Source organism: Bufo gargarizans, chromosome 9 (genome assembly GCF_014858855.1).
Source record: "Bufo gargarizans isolate SCDJY-AF-19 chromosome 9, ASM1485885v1, whole genome shotgun sequence".
Taxonomy (NCBI): Eukaryota; Metazoa; Chordata; class Amphibia; order Anura; family Bufonidae; genus Bufo; species Bufo gargarizans.
The window spans coordinates 3,043,425-3,061,764 of NC_058088.1; the positions used below are offsets into that span (position 1 = coordinate 3,043,425).

Genomic DNA, 18,340 nt, shown 5'->3' on the forward strand with positions numbered 1-18,340 from the left:
GCAGAAGTGGGCTGGTCCCATGTGCTGTCTCATGGGGAGGAGAAGGAAGTTAAGTTAGTGTACCAGCTACCCCCGCCTGGGGTTGACTGTGTTAGTAGGAGCTCCCAGAAACAGGGATCCCAAGACAGGATCTAGCCTCGGCTGAGGCCAAAGATCATCCTTCCCAGCCTGAGCCATCAGCCTCAGCTGGTTGACAAGAAAAGCAGCCATCTCCAGCCTCCAGGAAGAAGCATTCCCTGTGAGCCAGGCTGTGAGTACATATCCAGAGTCCAGGAGAAGCCAAATCCCTCCTCAGCTAGTCAGGCCCATACTAAGCAGAAGATAGAGCAGAAGATAAATACCTGCCAGATTCTCCAGGCACATAGTATAGAAGCAGAAGAGATATTGATCCCTGCCATACATTGCCTATACCTGCTGGGACCCAAGACTATTGCTGTAACTCATGTGGAATAAAGCTGCCATTCAGTAAAGACAAGTTGGATTATATTTCAAGTCTGGATCTCATTTACTACTCCCAAAGTTCCTCAGTTACTCCTATTAACAACACTCAATTTATTGCAAGTGAGCCAGGATCCAGGAGTCCAGCTGTACCAAGGTAGGAGACACCGTTGACACTACCATACCTGCTATACAGAAACATTCTCCCCCTCTGGCATTCCTCACCTGGTACGTGAGCTATAACATCTTAAAGGGCCCTGCTACAGTACCTGCGCAAGCTGCAATTGGCGTCATGAACTACTCATAAATATATATATATACATATCCTGACCCACTGCACCGTACTGCGGTCCTTGCTCCGTTGCAACTGCCTGATGCACACTAAAACCAGACAGGTGTAATGGCTACAGCATCTGGAGATGGTACAGGTACTCCACCTAAGAAGGGATAATAAGGGAGTAATATGGTTGCGTGGTGCACACTAGCACCAGGATGGTATATTGGCTACAGCGTCTACGGAAGTAATACGGTAGCCTGGAACATTCTCCGACTAGGAGGGTGTGTTGAATATAGCCCCTGGTAATAGTAAAATTGCTCCAGCTGAAAAGGAGATACATTGGAACCAGGAAAGTCTGCCGGAACGGCATTTGGCAGTGGTACAAGTACCCCCCTGTGAAGGGAAAGGCGTATGTACTGTACCTTAGACACCACATCGGTGTGCCAGCGTGCTAAACATGGTGGCGGGTAAAGCACCACCTACTGGAGAGGCGGCAAGCTGACTTACATGTGTGGATAATTACATGTGCAACCAGGGGAGTGCCATCTGAAAGTGGCGTCCGTTCACCATACAGTTCCATGGTAGAAAAAAAAAATTGTATGCATTTTTTTAATGGACTCTGCAGGATACAAAAATGCTGCACATTTGTATACATCAAACCGATAGGAAATACAAATTTTTCTAGGCTCCAGCAGGGCACATTTTTGAGAGTTTCCCTTTAAGACGCGTAAAAATGGCCCCCGATTAAAATACATATTTTTTGTGGGAATTTTTGCCATTGATCCAACTCTGGTATATGTTGTGGGACTATTTTTGCACTCATAGGTTTTTCAGGTTCGCCTGCTATTAAAGTCGGTTTGCGAACATTTGATCGCGAACGCGCGTTCGAGAATCGTCCCGGCCAATGTTCATCCATCACTATTTTTCAATATATTTATTATAATATAATATTTAAGTATTTTTATTTTTTTAGTTCCTGGAGGTCCCCTTTAAAGGATAACTGTCTTTTTTTTATTTATTTTTTGCTAAAGTGTAGGGCAAGTGATAGGTAACAATTTTGCAATAGACTTTATTTAGCCAAAACGTTTATTTTTGGTAGAAAACTGGGGCTGAAATGGCTCTTAGCAGCACTCTTCAAAAGAGCGTTGCTAAGGGCCATCCGTTCATTAGAAAAGACGGGCTGTGCAGATGCTGTGCTTCTGACTCGTGCTTCCCTGGGAGACAGAAGGCTGGGCACAGGAGTCTTAGGAGTTAAAATGACATTTATATTCCCCCTTTCTCTGCAATCTGATGTTCCGTTACAGTCACTGACCTGCGATCCCTGTGATAATAATTCATGTAGCAGCCGGCTCATGCGCACAGTGCTTCTACTTCCGGCGGCTGCTACATGAATTATTATCACAGGGATACCTTAATATGCTCGAATACTGTGACGGACCATGTGATGACTGGAGTGACGTCACCACAGGTCCTTTGACTGCAATCAGCAAAGAAAGAGACAGTCAAGAGTTAAAAAAAAAATTTTTTAACTCCTCCAGCGCTATTGTACTATGCATTCTGTATTCAGAATGCTATTATTTTCCCTTATAACCATGTTATAAGGGAAAATAATACAATCTACAGAACACCTAACCCAAGCCCGAACTTCTGTGAAGAAGTTCAGCTTTGGGTACCAAACATGCCGATTTTTCTCACGCTCGTGCAAAACGCATTACAATGTTTTGCACTCGCGCGGAAAAATCGTGCATGTTCCCGCAATGCACCCGCACCTTTTCCCGCAACGCCCGTGTGAAACCAGCCTAACTCAGTACATGTCCTTTCATTATAAACGTACTCCTGCAGTTTACTGAACGAGATACAGCGCTGTACTTCTTGCTGTGGCTGTGCTTGGTACTGCAACGCATTGAATGGGACTGAGCTGCAGTACCAGGCACAGCACTTGTAAATGTATGGCGCTCTGCCTAGAAAGCAACAAAGTCTGTTGCAATGTTGTTAAGTATGGGTCTGCCAGATATGATGGTATCAGTGTCCCTCTCTGCTCTGGCTTATATAGGGGGCTCACCCTACCATATGTCGTTATAGGGCATATAGAAAGAGGTTGGCACTCCTGACAAAACCTTAATTTTTCTTTTTTTTACAAAAACTGCAAACAATATGAATTCATCTTTATTTTTGGAGAAATACCACACTGATTCAGCCTTGATGATTGCTAAACACAGCTTGTATTGCCCTAGGTCTTCAGATGGTGTTATTCGGCTAGATATAGACCCAGTAGGTAAAGGTGTAGTACATTACAAGCTGTGCCGTCCGCTGATCCTCTCCCGTGTCCCAGCATGTCCCTGTGGTTAAACTTTCCTCAGCAATAATGACTGTAACCTGAACATGTAGAGACAGAATATTATACCTTACTATAGAGCTCCGTGCACTGTGCACAATGGGCTTCAGTTACGCAGTGCAAAAGGTGCATAGAGCAATGCTATCTATAGGGCTTTATGCAGAGCATCATTCACCATTTTGTCACGGGCCTCCAAGCTAATTGGCCTCTGGCATCTGCCCAGGTTTGCCAGGCGGCAGGGGTGTATCTATCACAAGGCAAACAAGGCATTTGCCTAGGGCAGCACTTGAAAAGGGGGCGGCAAAATGCCTTGTTTGCTTAGTGATAGTTACACAATATGCTAAATATATTTTTTGCCCCTTGTCCGATCCTTCATTATGCGAGCGGCATCGCCGGCGCCGCATAGTGAAGGAGTTGAAAAACGTACTTCCTCCCCCTCCTGACTTCCTCCCGACCTCCCCTGCCTTTTGCGTCCTCACGTTGCCGTCGTGACGTCACACGGAGGTGGAGTCAAGGGCCGGCAACGCTAGGGTGAGCCTTATCTCCTCCAAGTGCAGAGCGGATCCTGCACACGGTCACCGTGAAAACTGAGGCCAGGCCCCGGCCACCAATGCACTGAACCCTGAGCCTGCTGTCTTCAAAAACTGTAAGTACTTAAATTACAGTAATTCACAAAAAATCTATTACTTAGTTGTTTTATGGGGTAAGGGGGTTGGGACCCGTTGGGTGGTTAGAGGGGGGAGAATTAGGGAGGGATTAATACTGTACTAACTCTAGCTGCACATTGTTTTTTAACAAGGAAGGGCTGGGTCAAATTTATATTAGGGGGGTGCCCGAGTTTAGTCTCGCCTAGGGCAGCACAAAACCAAGATACACCACTGCCAGGCGGTGACATCATCCCTGCAGGTGTCATTGACATGGCAGACCATACTGGAACAAACCCCACCCGCATTGCAAAGGATGAAATCCACAGCGCAAATTAGCATCGATGTCACAGGATATTAGGCATGACGGGGATATGAAAATCCGCCATTTGTAAACTTGTGTTAAGTGCATATTTTTTGCGGCGTATTCCACCCTTGATGTGACAAAGTTCACTGGTAGATAGGCATAAGCGAATCCATGCCGAGTGATTAAGGCCTCTTGCACACGATGCACAATGCACGAACACCGTCCGTGGGGCAGCCGCAGCAGATCGCGGACCCATTCACTTTAATGGGCCATTCCGCAAAAAGATAGGACATATTCTATCTTTTTGCGGAACGGAAGTACTGGACGAAACCCCACAGAAGCACTCAGTAGTGCTCCCGTAGGGTTCCGTTCCGTGCTTCCGTCCAGCACCATTCCGCATCTCCGAATTTGCGGACCCATTCAAGTGAATGGGTCCGCATCCGGGATGCGGAATGCACACGGAACGGCGCCAGTGTATTTCGGATCTGCAATATGGCAACGGGGCGCACATGGTTCGTGTGCAAGAGGCCTAACAGGGCTGGATATCACGTCCAGCCCTTACAATCTTGCGCCTGCTCCGAGTAGCAGTGCAGTGCAAACTCAATGTCTCTGCTTCTACTTCTGGTGCAGCACCGCCACCCAGAAGTTTAGTGGCACATGCGCAGTCGCTGCTCCGAGTAGCAGTGCAGTGCAAACTCAATGTCTCTGCTTCTACTTCTGGAGCAGCACCGCCGCCCAGAAGTTTAGTGACACATGCGCAGTCGCTGCTCCAGTAGCCAAAGTAGAGCCTAACTGGCTTCAATGACGTAGCTGGGGACGGCAACGGTGCTGATGTGGGCATGGAGTTTCGGCACAGGAGAGGCACGCTTGGGCTCTCTTAGAGGGCGGGCTGGGCACTGGATGGGGGCCTTCCTGGGCACCTTTGAAAGATAATAATGCCCCTCTGGGCACCTTACTGCCTAATTTGCATAACACACAAAGTTGATTTTCTCCAGAATGAAATCCAGAAACTCCAAATGAAGGGTACATTAAGGAATGAGATATTATGTTCTGCATGGCAATAGTTTTACAATAATAGTGGTAATCTATGTGACAGATTTCCTTTAAAGGGAATGTGTCATCCGAGAATGACCTATTGTTGAATCACATTTTATTTTTTTCCATATCACTGTCTTAAAAAAATAATGACATAATCCTGCAATATTCACACTGGCCACTAGGTCTGTTAATAGGTCTTGATTTCCTGTTATTCCTGAATTACAATGACAAGTAACACCTCTGAATAGATAACACAGGAACCACTTACACATTAGTTAATATCACAGTTTACCTACTCCCTCCTGACACTCACCCGTTCCTCATACACATGCATCCTTGGCTCAGTTCAGCATGCATGTGCTCTCAGCAGGGAGAGGGAAATAAGCCCCTGTCAGACACCTTGCTTGTCTCCCCTGAGAACAAAGGAACGGGCATGTTAAAATTCGGAATGCCGAAAATCCCCATAGTCCTTCTTTTCTACCAAAATCTGGAATATGGGCAGTATACGGTAACTTCTGGGCAGTTATTGGAGCCCTCTGGAGCAGGCAGCCCCTTGTGTTACCTGCTGCTCTGCCCGTGTAGTCTTATCCCTATGGAGAGTATGAGTCATACGTGTGATTCACGAGGAAAGCGCTGCCAATGTTATAGGAACATGTTATTCCCAAGGAAAACAGAAATATTCCGGGGTTGGGACGGAAATATCAGCGAGGACCAGAGGTCTCAGTAACAGAGTGTACTGCATGTATACGGGTGCAGCTCCATGTCAGGGGGGCTCATTTACTAAAGTGTTTAATGACTGTTTTTAGTCTAAAAAAACACTGTTTGAGGGCTCATGCACACGACCGTCCACAGGCACTGACCGTAGGGCCGCCGTATGCGAAGGCAGTACCCATTCACTTGAAAAAAGAAGTGCATGCACTACATTTTTTTTGGTGCAGAAGCACGGACAGAAACCTCTGTAGCGCTTCTGTGGGGTTTGGTGCCTCCGTTCTGTTTCAAGTGAATGGGTCCGCATCCGTGATGCCGTGCACAAGCGGCCGGTGCCCGTATATTGCAGACCCACTGTTTGCGGTCCCCAATGCGCGGCACACATGTGCATGAGCCCTTAGGCTGTATAGCCAAAGAGCGCCCCGTGGGGCTATTTTTGGGCAGTATGCCTCAATAGGATTTTTTTTTTTTTTTAAGTTGACTACATTGAAAAGGGAGCCACCTCTACCTTCACCTCCATCGATCCATAGAAAATATATGGAATCCGTGCTCCATTCGCCTGGCCCGCCAAGAAGATGTAATGCAACCTGACCCTTCATGTTTTTTTTAAAGGTTTAGTTCCCTTTTAATGTTAATTTACTTTCTTTTTGCACCGAGGAGGAGTTTGAATGGCGCGTTGGTCGAGCATGTGCATTTCTGCTCCATTCAGAGTCTGTGGGACTGAGGAAGAACTATTTTAAAGGGTATCTGTCTTCTGGATAATTGCTGAACATTCAGTCAATTACGACATATGAACCTTATATAGGGGGGGTCACCAGCTTGGAACCCCTTGCCCATGAGCTATAAAGGCCTAGCGAAGAGCATCTAGAAATCAAATATTACATGGCTGCCCATGCTTTGGAACATTTCTCCTCTAGTACTGAAAATAATGGCTTCCTCCCAGCTACTACAGCTAATCGAGGGGGGTTAGAGAAGCCTCCTTCTGAGAGGGGGTTGTCGAATGTGACACCATACTTGACAACTTTTAGTAGTTCGCCTCTAGGAGGGGGCCAAATGCGGCGCACAAAGCTTTTTTCAGTGTATGGGCACGCCCCTTTTTCTAATGCCCGGCCCATTTCTTAAAAGTCCACGCCCTTTTACTAGGCAACATATCCCTATTCATGATGTGGCACGCCCCTTTAGAGCAATATCTGAGAGCTGGGGAAGCACCTAATGACCCAGCATCCTTTAGCACCCATGGAGGGCAGCTGTCCATGAGCTATACCAGCTCTTCCGGAAGTCTGGGAGGTCTCTCCTTTTTCTAGGAGAGTCTTATGTCCATGGCATTAAAAGGAGTAAATGCTTTGATCATAGGGGTAGAAGCTAAGAAACTGTCTTTGTTGCCCATAGCAACCAATCAAAGCACAGCTTTCAAAGCTGTTTTGTGATTGGTTGCTTTTCATGATGTGTCATGTTGCCCATGGCAACCAATCATTTCATTTTCCACTGTTGAAAAATGAAAGCTTTTTTGTGATTGGTTACTTTTCTTGATTCAAAATGTTGCTTCTAGCAACCAATCAGAGCGCAGCTTTTATTTCTTCTTCTGCTGTTGAAAAATGAAAGCTGCTTTCTGATTGGTTGCTTTTCATGATGCAACATGTTGCCTCTAGCAACCAATCAGAGTGCAGCTTTCATTTATTTTTCTCATGTTGAGAAATTAAAACTGGTTTGTGATTGGTTGCTTTTCATAATGCGTCATGTAGCCCATAGCAACCAATCAGAGTGCCACTTTCATTTCATTTTCTGCTGTTGAAAAATGAAATCTGCTTTCTGACTGGTTGCTTTTCATTATGTGTCATGTTGCCCATAGTAACGAATCAAAGCTCATTTTCTGCTGTTGAAAAATGAAAACAGTGTGGTGAATGGTCGCTGTGGGCAACAAAGATAGTTTTCATAAATCTGTCCCTAGGTTTGATTGGCCACTGTATGGATTTTAAAAATATCTGCCCACTGGTCAGCGTGGGGGTGCATCTTTGACTAGTTTGAGAAATGACACCGGGGTTTAAGCATACCTTTTTTTATTTATTAATTATTTAGATTTCCTACGTTTCCACGGCAACACCGCTGGTGTTTGTCTCTACTTCAATACATAACCCCCACTGTGGTCATTCAGGATGCAGCATCTCCACTGGCGTTTCTATTGTATTAATGTCACACACATAACTCGTGTCCCCCGTGTGCGCCAGAATTTCCTGACAGATGTAAACATTTAGTAATGGACGCTCATATAGCGCAGACAGAGCACGCTGACCGGCCGCTGGTGTAGATGTGCAGAAGCCTTGGCGTCAGCATTTCTGGACGGACGCCAGCAAACTCAGATACATAAGTGGTAAATAGAAATAGGCCCGCAGCATATAGAGCAAAAAATTAAAAATTGGGACGGAAGAGGTTAAGGCTAGGTCTACACGATGACATTTGTCGCTCGACAGATAGGGCACAACTACACTGATACATTTGTCGCGCAACATTTTGTTGCACCAATGTCGCGCAACAATTTTTATAATGGCAATCTATGGTGTCGCACTGCAACATGCGACATGCTGCGCTGCGACAGTCGAAGAAAAATCCATCTCGAATGGATTTTCTGCGACTATTGCATTGCAGTCGCAGCATGTTGCATGTTGCAGTGCGACACCATAGACCAGTGATGGCTAACCTTGGCACTCCAGCTGTGGTGAAACTACGACTCCCAGCATGCTCCATTTATTTCTACAGAGTTCTGAGAGCAGCCAAGCAAGGGGGGCATCTTGGGAGTTGTAGTTTTACCACAGCTGAAGTGCCAAGGTTAGCCATCACTGCCATAGACCATTATTAAAATTGTCACGCGACATTGGTGCAATAAAATGTCGCGCAACAAATGTCGTTGTGTAGACCTAGCCTAAACCGTGGGTCTGGATCTGATGTCCAGCCGGCATTAACCATTTCAGTGCTGAAAAAAATATGCTCCAGATTGTGTGACTATGACATGGCTTGGAAGAATGACTAAAATGGTTTACAGCCGTACAGCTGAATACGTTATAGTATGATAGTAGGAATAATATAGTGAGTAATTTATATAGGTCGCAGATAATGAGGTCTAGAGGATTCTGTTAAAGGAATGTCCTTTCAATCCAAAATTATCACTTTCATTGGGCCTTGCACTGTTAGGACCCTCTTGACCACTAGAACATGAGTCCTGAGCCCACAACTCCACTTCGTTGCATGACTGCAGTGAGGATGAGTCTGAATAGAGCAGTGGTCGAGCATGCTCACTTCTGCGCCATACAAAGTCTATGGGACTGAGGAAGATAGGGAAGTGCTATTGACTATCTTCATCAGTCCATTAGACTTTGGATGGAGCAGCAGTGGGCATGCTCGACCACCGCCCCATTCAAACTCCTCATTTCAGTCATGCTTGACGCTCAGTGCCGTTCGTAATGAAGGATCCCCCAGTGCTCAAACATAGCTAGCCATTCTTGGGATAGTTAGGGGATACGGATGTTACATAGAGGGGTCACCAGTTAGGAACCCCCTTCTATGAGCCATAAAGCCCAAGCAAAGAGCTGCTAGAAACCATAAATTACCCAGCTGCCTGTTCCTTGGAATGGATGCCATATAATGCTACAACGCTCAGCTATCATTGTCGGACCCACGGACTGTAAAAGGAAGGGTAGCGCGCAAGCTTGATTGCTACGTCACTCAATCTCGAGCAGTAAGGAGGAATGGGACACTCGGGACCCCTGTTCTAGTGATCAGTGGACATCCTAGTGGCGTGGTCCCCATTGATCAGAAACTCATCACCTACATAGGGGTTTCTTCCCATCAGGCTGACTCTATACAGACTTATAGATGGGTCTTAAAGGGCATCTGTCAGCAGATTTGTCTGACCTGTTACATGTGCGCTTGGCAGCTGAAGGCATCTGTGTTGGTCCCATGTTCATATGTGCCCATGTTGCTGAGAAAAATGCAGTGTTAATGTATGCAAATGAGTCTGTGTTGGTCCCATGTTCATATGTGCCCTCATTGCTGAGAAAAATGATGTCTTAATATATGCAGATGAGCCTCTAGGAACATGGGGGTGTTGCCGTTACACCTAGAAGCTCCGGTTTCTCTGCAACTGCTGCTCCCTCTGCACTTTGATTTACAAGGCCAGGTGGGATGACGTTTTCACTGCCTGGCCCTGTAAAATAAAAGTAGAGGGTGCTGCACTTGTAGAGAGAGCTGAGCTTCTAGGTGTAACAGCAACGCCCCGTTGCACTTAGAGGCTCATTTGCATATAATAAAACATCATTTTTCTCAGCAATGCAGGCACATATGAACATGGGACCAACACAGATGCCTTCAGCTGCCACCTGCACATGAAACAGGTGAGCCAGTTTCATAGGTACAAATCTGCTGACAGATGCCCTTTAAATGGTGCCTGTTACTGTCTGGACCCTTAAAGTAGGAAAATGAGAGATGTCCCACCAACCAAAGAAGTCGCTGAGATTTCCTGTTGGTATGACAAGCTTTGCTGAACTTGTGCAAAAGCATGTAGCCTACTGGGATTGGAAACTTTAACGTCATAATGAGCTTGGACAATTAACTTGATGCCACAAATGGTCTGATCAGGGGAGTAATTAGAAGACAAGGTACCCATAGAAAAGATAAAAATGAGGCTCTTTTAAGCAGCTGGTTCACACCACCACACTCCTAGGGCCTGGTGTCCCTATGCCTTTTCATGACTCAAGTCCATTGTCCACTTCCTTGTTATGAGACTGGGAACTTAAAGTGGCCCTGGAAAAAAAACTAAAAGTGACCCAATTTTTTAGGTGGGTCCAAATTGACAGAAGGCGGGGCAACAAGAGTAGTCAGGGTCTGCAATACAGTAGTGCAGCACAAAGTACCGCCCCTGCAGAACCAAATAGCACAAAGTACTGCCGCCTTCTCCACAGTATTCAACTGTATTATTATCCTGACGACATTGATACAGTTGAGTTTAGGTGGGCACCTGTGGCAGTTGGCCAGGTGCATAAGTGCTTGATGCTCTTACATTAATTAATGCTTAGAGCTTCAGATCGTTATGTACCCAGCCAGCCACCATTAGGAGGGCTGAGGCGGCCACCTGGGCATCAACCCACCGGGAAATTTCCCAGTATGGTCTATGGCCAGCCAGCCCCTGTTCCTTGTCTACTAATATAGCTGCCAAGGTGCTGAGCACATACAGCCCTGTGCAGGTTCTCACACCCGTGGATAAGACGATAGTAATACATGGATGTCTAAGTATTAGCCATGAGGTTGAACAAATTACATCCTAGACATCTGAAGGTATATACACAGGCGGTCATTTATTATTTGTTATACACCACTTTTTGGTGTATCTAGGACGCAGTTGTTTTGCGACAAAATCTGTGACTTTACCCCATTCACACCACTTTTGCAAAGTGGTGGGAAAAAGGGGTGGGGCGTGGGCGGAGCGGCTGGCCCTTCTCATTCATCATTTTCCACACCAGTGTATGGCATGGAAAATGGCCTTAAAGAGGACCTTTCATCAGAATTAAACTTCTAAAGTAACTATACAGGCATGTAGAGCGGCGCCCAGGGACCCCCCTGCACTAACTGTTATACCTGGGCGCCGCTCCGTTCTCCGGTAATTGCCTCTGGTATCTTTACAGTTAGGCTCCACCCAGGGGAACCTGCCGTCGGCTCATTCTCCAATGCTGCAGCGCTGGCCAATCACAGCGCTCAGCTCATAGCCTGAGAGAGAGCTGAGCGCTGTGATTGGCCAGCGCTGCAGCATGAGAGAAGGAGGTGCCGGCAGGTTCCCCTGGGTGGAGCCTTACTGTAAAGATACCGGAGGCAATTACCGGAGAACGGAGCGGCGCCCAGGTATACCAGTAAGTGCAAGGGGGTCCCTGGGCGCCGCTCTACACGCCTGTATAGTTACTTTAGAAGTTTAATTCTGATGAAAGGTCCTCTTTAAACTACACCATGAGTATAGCATGTTGCACGGCCGGCGGCAGCAAGAGCCAAAGCGCCTCTACATAACTTAGGCGCATCCACCGGCAGTGCACAGGGATTAAAGCGGACCTTTCATGTTTTTTTTTATATTCTAGATAAATACTTTTACTTGCGGAGTACACCCCGCTGATGCTGCCACCCTGCCTGTTTTTTTAAAATATGGCTCCTACGCCCAGCTGTGCCCCCTGTAGTTTTCCCGCTCAGTATGTTAATACTGAGCATCGGTACAGGGAGGAGGAGACACCAGGGTTTCTCAATAGGCGTCTCCTTCTCCCTGGCTGTGCCGCGATCCAATCACAGCGGAGAGCATCACAGCCGGGGAGAAGGTAAAGGTATTTATCTAGAATAAAAAAAAAAAAAACATGAAAGGTCCGGTGTATCAATCGTTGGTCTTAATAAATGTCCCTCACAGTGTTTATTTCATGGATAGCATTTAGTTCAGTAATTCATAGACTAATAAATATAAATTTTTAATTCGATGTTTATTTGCTGTCTGAGCACCAGTATTACATAGTAGTCAAGTGTGCATATTACTCCACGATTTGAGTCGCTACAAGGAACCAGGCTGTAAGCACGTCAGATTTCTCAGCATATAACAGGGGCTATAATATATATATATATTAGCTATATTGAATGAGGTTTGATTCCGAGCAGAGTGAACGCAAACAGCTGGGGCCACAATATATAGCTGGGGCCACAGTTTGGGATGCCAGGTATGGACAATGTCCTTCATGGTGCTCCTAAAAATCCTTCAATGCAGGGTTGTAGCTATAGAGGAGCAGAGGTAGCAGTCACACCAGGCCCTGGTGCATGACGGGGGCCAAAGGACCCTCTACCACATATAAAGACACATGGGAAGCAGGGGCTCTGTTTGCATTTGAGGTGTTATTCATTTTCATTAAAAGGGGTTGTCCTATGAAAAATATTCAACTGTTTTCAAACCAGAACCTGGATCTGAATACTTTTAATTGCTTCTAATAGAAAATGTAGTATAGCCACTGAGTTATTAACTAAAATCCATATGTATAGCCCCACCTGCTGTTTATTCTTCTCCTCATTTGTCTGTCCACCTCAGTAACCTCGCTGAGGTGTTCACACTTGCTCTGTTCTATCCTTCAGCTGCCACCAGCCAGATCTACAGTCACAGGGAGAGCACTGCAGCAGAAAGGACATGCACCCTGAGCCATGGTAGGGAGAGAGCTGCAGCAGTAAGGACACCCCCCAAGAAAGAACAGATTCCCTGAGCTGGCAGCTTGAAATAAAGCTAGCAGAGGAATTGGAACAATGAATGGGGAGATCTCTGGATCCATGTGAGGTACAGGGCTGGTTCTAGCTTTGTTATGTACTGTAGTATAAAGTCTGTTTTGAATGTTTTCTTTAATCATGTGATAACCCCTTTTATTTAGCAGTGACCCCTTATGTCCTAGGGCTGTGATGGCTGACCTCCGGCACACCAGCTGTGGTAAAACTACAACTTCCAAAATGCACACCTGCATGGCTGTTCTCAGAATTCTATAGAAATCAATGGAGCATGCTGGGAGTCGTAGTTTCACCACAGCTGCAGTGCCAGAGGTTAGCCATCACTGTCCTAGGCCCTCGTGCAGCTGCCTATGTTGCACACTTGGTGAATCCCCCCACTCCGATTCAGCTTACCATATTGTCTGAAGCTATACAAATCTCAGTTCTGCTGACAACGGCTCGGGCTGTAAAATTTTGCCTCGCTCTTTTTAGTAATTACGTACATTCTTTTCTTGACCACAGAACCCCTGTGATATTATTGAAGCAAACACGTATACAAATATATATATCTTAAAGCAATAAGGCATAATGGTGACCTGCTGCTTATATTCCAATCAGTGAGGAAAGCAGAGTATACAACATTAAGTTTCTAGTGTAAGTTATGTAACAACATACATGACGGACAGCTCAGATTCACAAGTTGATCAACCCATCCCAACACATTTACTTGACCAATTCACCCCTCTTCAAGTGAGTTATATTCTAAATGGCTGCTCTCAATATCACAGAGGGGACGGAGGACATATTGGTCAACCTAACATTATTCATCTTACAGAGATGTGTTGTATATGGCATGTTTTGTCACACGTTACAGTCCAGGAATTCAACACCAATGGCCGTCGTTTGCGTGGTCGACCTGGGTTCTTCTATGTTGTGCTTTACCCAGACTTTGGTATAATAGGCCTTGTTCTATCCCATCTTTAACCATATACTTTTCCTGGCACCCCAAATGAGGAGCTCTGAGCTTCTAAACTTTGTAAGTAACTTGCATATATTGTAGCAGACACAGTGTCTTGAGAATAATTGGCTTAGGTTAGTATCATTTGATGAAGAATGTTCCGATGGAGGACATTGAGTTTGTGACTGTGCATAAGGTTAGGGTTAAGGACAACAACTTCGAAGCTCAAGGGCATTTATTCGGCGGACCCCTTCTGTCGCCTCTTGGATGGTGGCACTAGGTGTCTGGGCAACTCAGGAGGAAGCCCGTGCCCTTCCAGTTTGACTTCAATCAAATGACTTGCCAAAGCAAATTCTTCGTCATCCAGCATGCCATCACGATCAACATCAGAAAGTTTCCATATCTTGCCTAGGACGGAGTTTGGTAACTTGGTTGCTATCATCCAGTTCTTTGCCTTGATGCCATTTAATTTGCCATCAGTGGGGGCCAAGTTGAAGAAGATCTCATCATATTTTGGTTTGTCCTTTGTAACCACCCACTCCTCATCTTCAATGCCTTCTAAGATGCCTTCAGTGGAGCCTTCAACAAAAGGACCATTGTGGTTTCCGTCAAAGGCTCCTCCTTGTACAACATTGTCGATGGTTTCTAGGTCTTCTTGACGCAGGAGAGGCATCAGTTTGGCAATGTCAACTGTCAGCATGTCATCAAGAATGTGAATCATATTCAACTTCAGTGAGTGGAACTTGGTGAAGTCATGAATCATAAGCTGTTCCTGTAGGACGTGAGGGAGAAGTATGAACATATAAAATTAACTGAAAGTAAATTGACAAACTATTTTAAGAGACAGTAAAGGCATGAGTGAACTATTTGGTCCTTTGTGTACGTTAGATATCTATGGAGGTAGTTTCCAATAGATCACAGTATGAAGACTAGCAGATACCCTTTAGCTGGTCATTGCATACAGTTTACAAGTAATATGATCCTTGTACGTGGTACATTAAATCTTACATATCTAAAGACAAAGAAAAAAGGTAAATCTGCCATTACGTGGCCACCACATAACATGAAATTGGGAGTATCGGAAAGATACATACTTGCATTTTAGCACAGTCTGGGAAATCTCCAGGAGAAATATGATGTTCTAGTTGAATCTTGGCATAAATAACAGGTAACTCGTTAATAAGCTGCTTCTTCTTGTTTCCCTTCCGGAAGACAGAAGGCATTTCCTTCTTCAAGTAGCTGATGATGTAAGCATGGACCTGCAAGGTAAACAAATGATGAAAAATTGTAGCAAACTCTCAACCATTAGCTGGCCACACACTGTTAGATAGAAGTTGGCCGAACCAAATTATTTTGGCCAAAACGGCCATGTATATGAGGGTGTCACAACTTTCCTCTGACAACAGATGCTTGGGGAAAGAAGGATCAGGCTATTGGAGTTCAACATGCCCGATCCTTTTGTTTGCAGGGGAGATAATCCACTGCCAGAGATGTCTGCCAGCGGCTTGTCCCCCTTTCCCTGGTCAGGACTCATGACCTTGGGGAATAGTGGTGGGAGGACAGCTATCTAAACTGTATGGCAGTTTAGAGGGAGTCTATCACCTCCAAAATCAGTTTCAAAGTAAGCAAAAATGTAGAGTAGTTGCCATGGAACACAACCATAACTGTTGCTCTAATCCTGAGAAACACTCATTAAAATTTTTGCGCAAATATGGTTTTCAGTGGGCGAGGCCACACTATTCGGTGCACCTGGCTCCACCTGCAACATTGCTACTGGCTCTGAAATCCCATAGGCACTCAATCTAACAAGAGGGAGTTGCAATGGGTGGTATTATTGGTCGGGTAATGCCCCCCCCCCCCCCCAGGATGCACCGAAAACCTTTTTTGCATAAAAATAAAAAGAAGCAATTCTCAGGAGTAGAGAAACAATTTTTACAAGAAAGATATAGTTATGTTTTGGGGCACCTACCCTTAAAGGCGGTATGCTTACTTGACAGGGAGACCAGAACATGCAGCCTTTACTGAAGGGCGCTGTCCTCCTTCTTTTGTGAATGTTGGGACTGTGGCAAGAGAGCACCGTATGGTTTACATCCCGAATGTCGAGACTGTGGCAAGAGAGCACCCGCTGGTTAATACCCCGAATGTTGGGACTGTGGCAAGAGAGCATTCTCTAGTTCACACCCCGAATGTTGGGACTGTGGCAAGAGAGCACCCTCTGGTTCATACGCCTAGGATTGAGGTGGATGGAGAAAATTTGTGTTGGGGCCATCCTTCTCCATGGGCTTTAAAACAAACACGTGGGCTACACAAGCTGGCCTACCAACACATAGGTCTAGCATACAAAGCTCTAATACAATCTGCTGTAATGACTCCATGTAAGTCATATGTGAAACTCATCACAATGGTTTGCACCCTCCTCCCTCATGCATGGTCCCTGTTAATTGTCTTTTGGTTTGGCAAGACGTTGCTTTTGGCACAGAGAAGACAGGACCTAAACACTGCGTCTGACACTTCTGGTGTCTCTGCTCTGTCCACGTGTAACATCCCTGAGTGGTGTTGCCACTCCTACACCCTGCTACTGTCCTTAATGGTCTAACATAAAGTAATCTATGCATTATGTTCCAGGTCCTCTCCATTAACGTGCATCTTTAATAATGTTTGCAACTGTTTTTAGCATGTGGTATGCCTGGTTCACCAGCAGGTGGCAGCAAATATGGCAGAGCTATCTTAGATAGAATGGAACCTTCCATTCCATTCTAACCCCCCTCTGGAGAGAAGTGGGCGAGTCCTACTCCCTGCTGGAAGGGTGGGGCAGAAGTTTCCAGTTAGAGTCAGTCTAGTTTACCCCCTGCTAAGAGAAGGTTGTGCAGGGGCACGTCTCTGCTGGACATGCCCACGCCAGCCAGAGCACCCTAAGCTCTGCTGGCTATGGAGGCCAAAGCTTGACTCCTCAGGAGCCATGAGGAAAGTTCCCTGGCATAACCTAGAGTCAGACTACAAAGTGAAGTGCAGCATAGAGAAGAAGCTGAGTTATACAGCCAGCCTGTCAGTACAGCAGAGTCTGAAAGAAACAAATATAGCAGAGTGGAGTCTGCCTGCCAGTTTCATGCTAAAGCCTGCTGGAACCAAGACAAAGCCTGTAAACCGTTTTGGAGAACGTTTATGCAAAGTAAAGCTGCCATTGAACTTCATCTCAAGGTCTGGACTCCAGTTATTCTTTTATCACTCAATTATTCCCCTTGTTTATTGCTTCAGAGCCAAAGCCTAGGGGTCCAGTCGTATCCAGGTAGGAGCACCGTGACACACAATAAGAGACATTTTAGGCTGCAACATACCACTCAGCATTTCCTACACCTGGGACGCGCTGCGTTATATAGAGGGCCCTGGGGTGAGGCCGCCCGTTGCACACGTCACAGTCTTTCTGTCAGCATCCTGCTCTTTTCCTGCTAAGGAAGCCAAGAGAATTCTCCAGAGTTGTCAAGGAATATAGCAGGGACCACAACATCAATAGAGAGAATGGTAGGAAGACCGGGCGGGCGGGAGCGTGAGACATCTAACACTTCAAGGGAACAGGATGACTGAAAAGCTTTCTGCTTCCTTTGGGACTGACACCATTAATGACACCGACTCCCTTATCTATTTCAGATGAGACAGGAACCATTGGATGTGAGATAAGATATGACATGGCCCAGCCATTGCCCTTTCTGTCTGCATATGCATAACTCTATTGCGGATATCTAGTTCACTGCTGACCAGGGTTGCCAATAGTATTTTCTGGACCTGCACACAGAAAAAATCTGTCAAACCTTCCAATTTCAGCAATACCAACTGAGCATCTAATGTGCATAAGATGTCCAGACTTTCCCAATGACAGATGTTGGGGGGAGGAAAGAAAGGGCTGTTGGATGTCATAGGTCTCCTCTTTCTCTGTTCGAACTATTTTTCAAGACAAATAAATTTTCCCCATGGAGATAAGCTGTCCAAAGACCTTAGATGATGTCACTTGGGCAAGTCTTATGTCTATGAGCACTATCAGGCTACTCCAGGCAAATGATCTTGCTGTGACATAAATGGAGGACTATACTGTTGAAGAAAATATATTTTTCTCATCTAATCACCGAGTAAAAGAAGCTCCAACAATGATGTTCTGCACTGAGATCTGATTTATTGCCAGACCTTGTCCAGAAGAACAACCTTAAGAAGACCATAAATTCAGCCTTCTTTCCTGCACTTTTTGTCACGCACCTTCTTGTAGTCTCTTGACTTACTGTAAACATTCAAGTCCATAAATAAACTAATCTGTGCAGCTCCTCAAATAGAATCCATATCCTGAAGTGATGAACTTGTAGCAGAAGCCATCCAAAAACTCTTAGCATTG

The 18,340-nt window shown here is 45.6% G+C and overlaps 1 protein-coding gene across 1 annotated transcript in view; it reads right to left on the reverse strand.

Moving 5' to 3' along the window:
• Positions 1-12,228: 12,228 nt before the first annotated feature.
• The window catches only part of EHD2 (EH domain containing 2), a 32,923-nt gene continuing 26,811 nt past the window's right edge, over positions 12,229-18,340 (reverse strand). Inside the window, exons 4-5 of the mRNA XM_044305394.1 lie at positions 15,057-15,221; positions 12,229-14,734 (exon numbers count right to left, since the gene is read on the reverse strand). Coding sequence (XP_044161329.1) covers positions 14,198-14,734; positions 15,057-15,221 — 702 coding nt within the window. The 3' untranslated portion in view covers positions 12,229-14,197. The remainder of the gene's footprint in view (positions 14,735-15,056; positions 15,222-18,340) is intronic.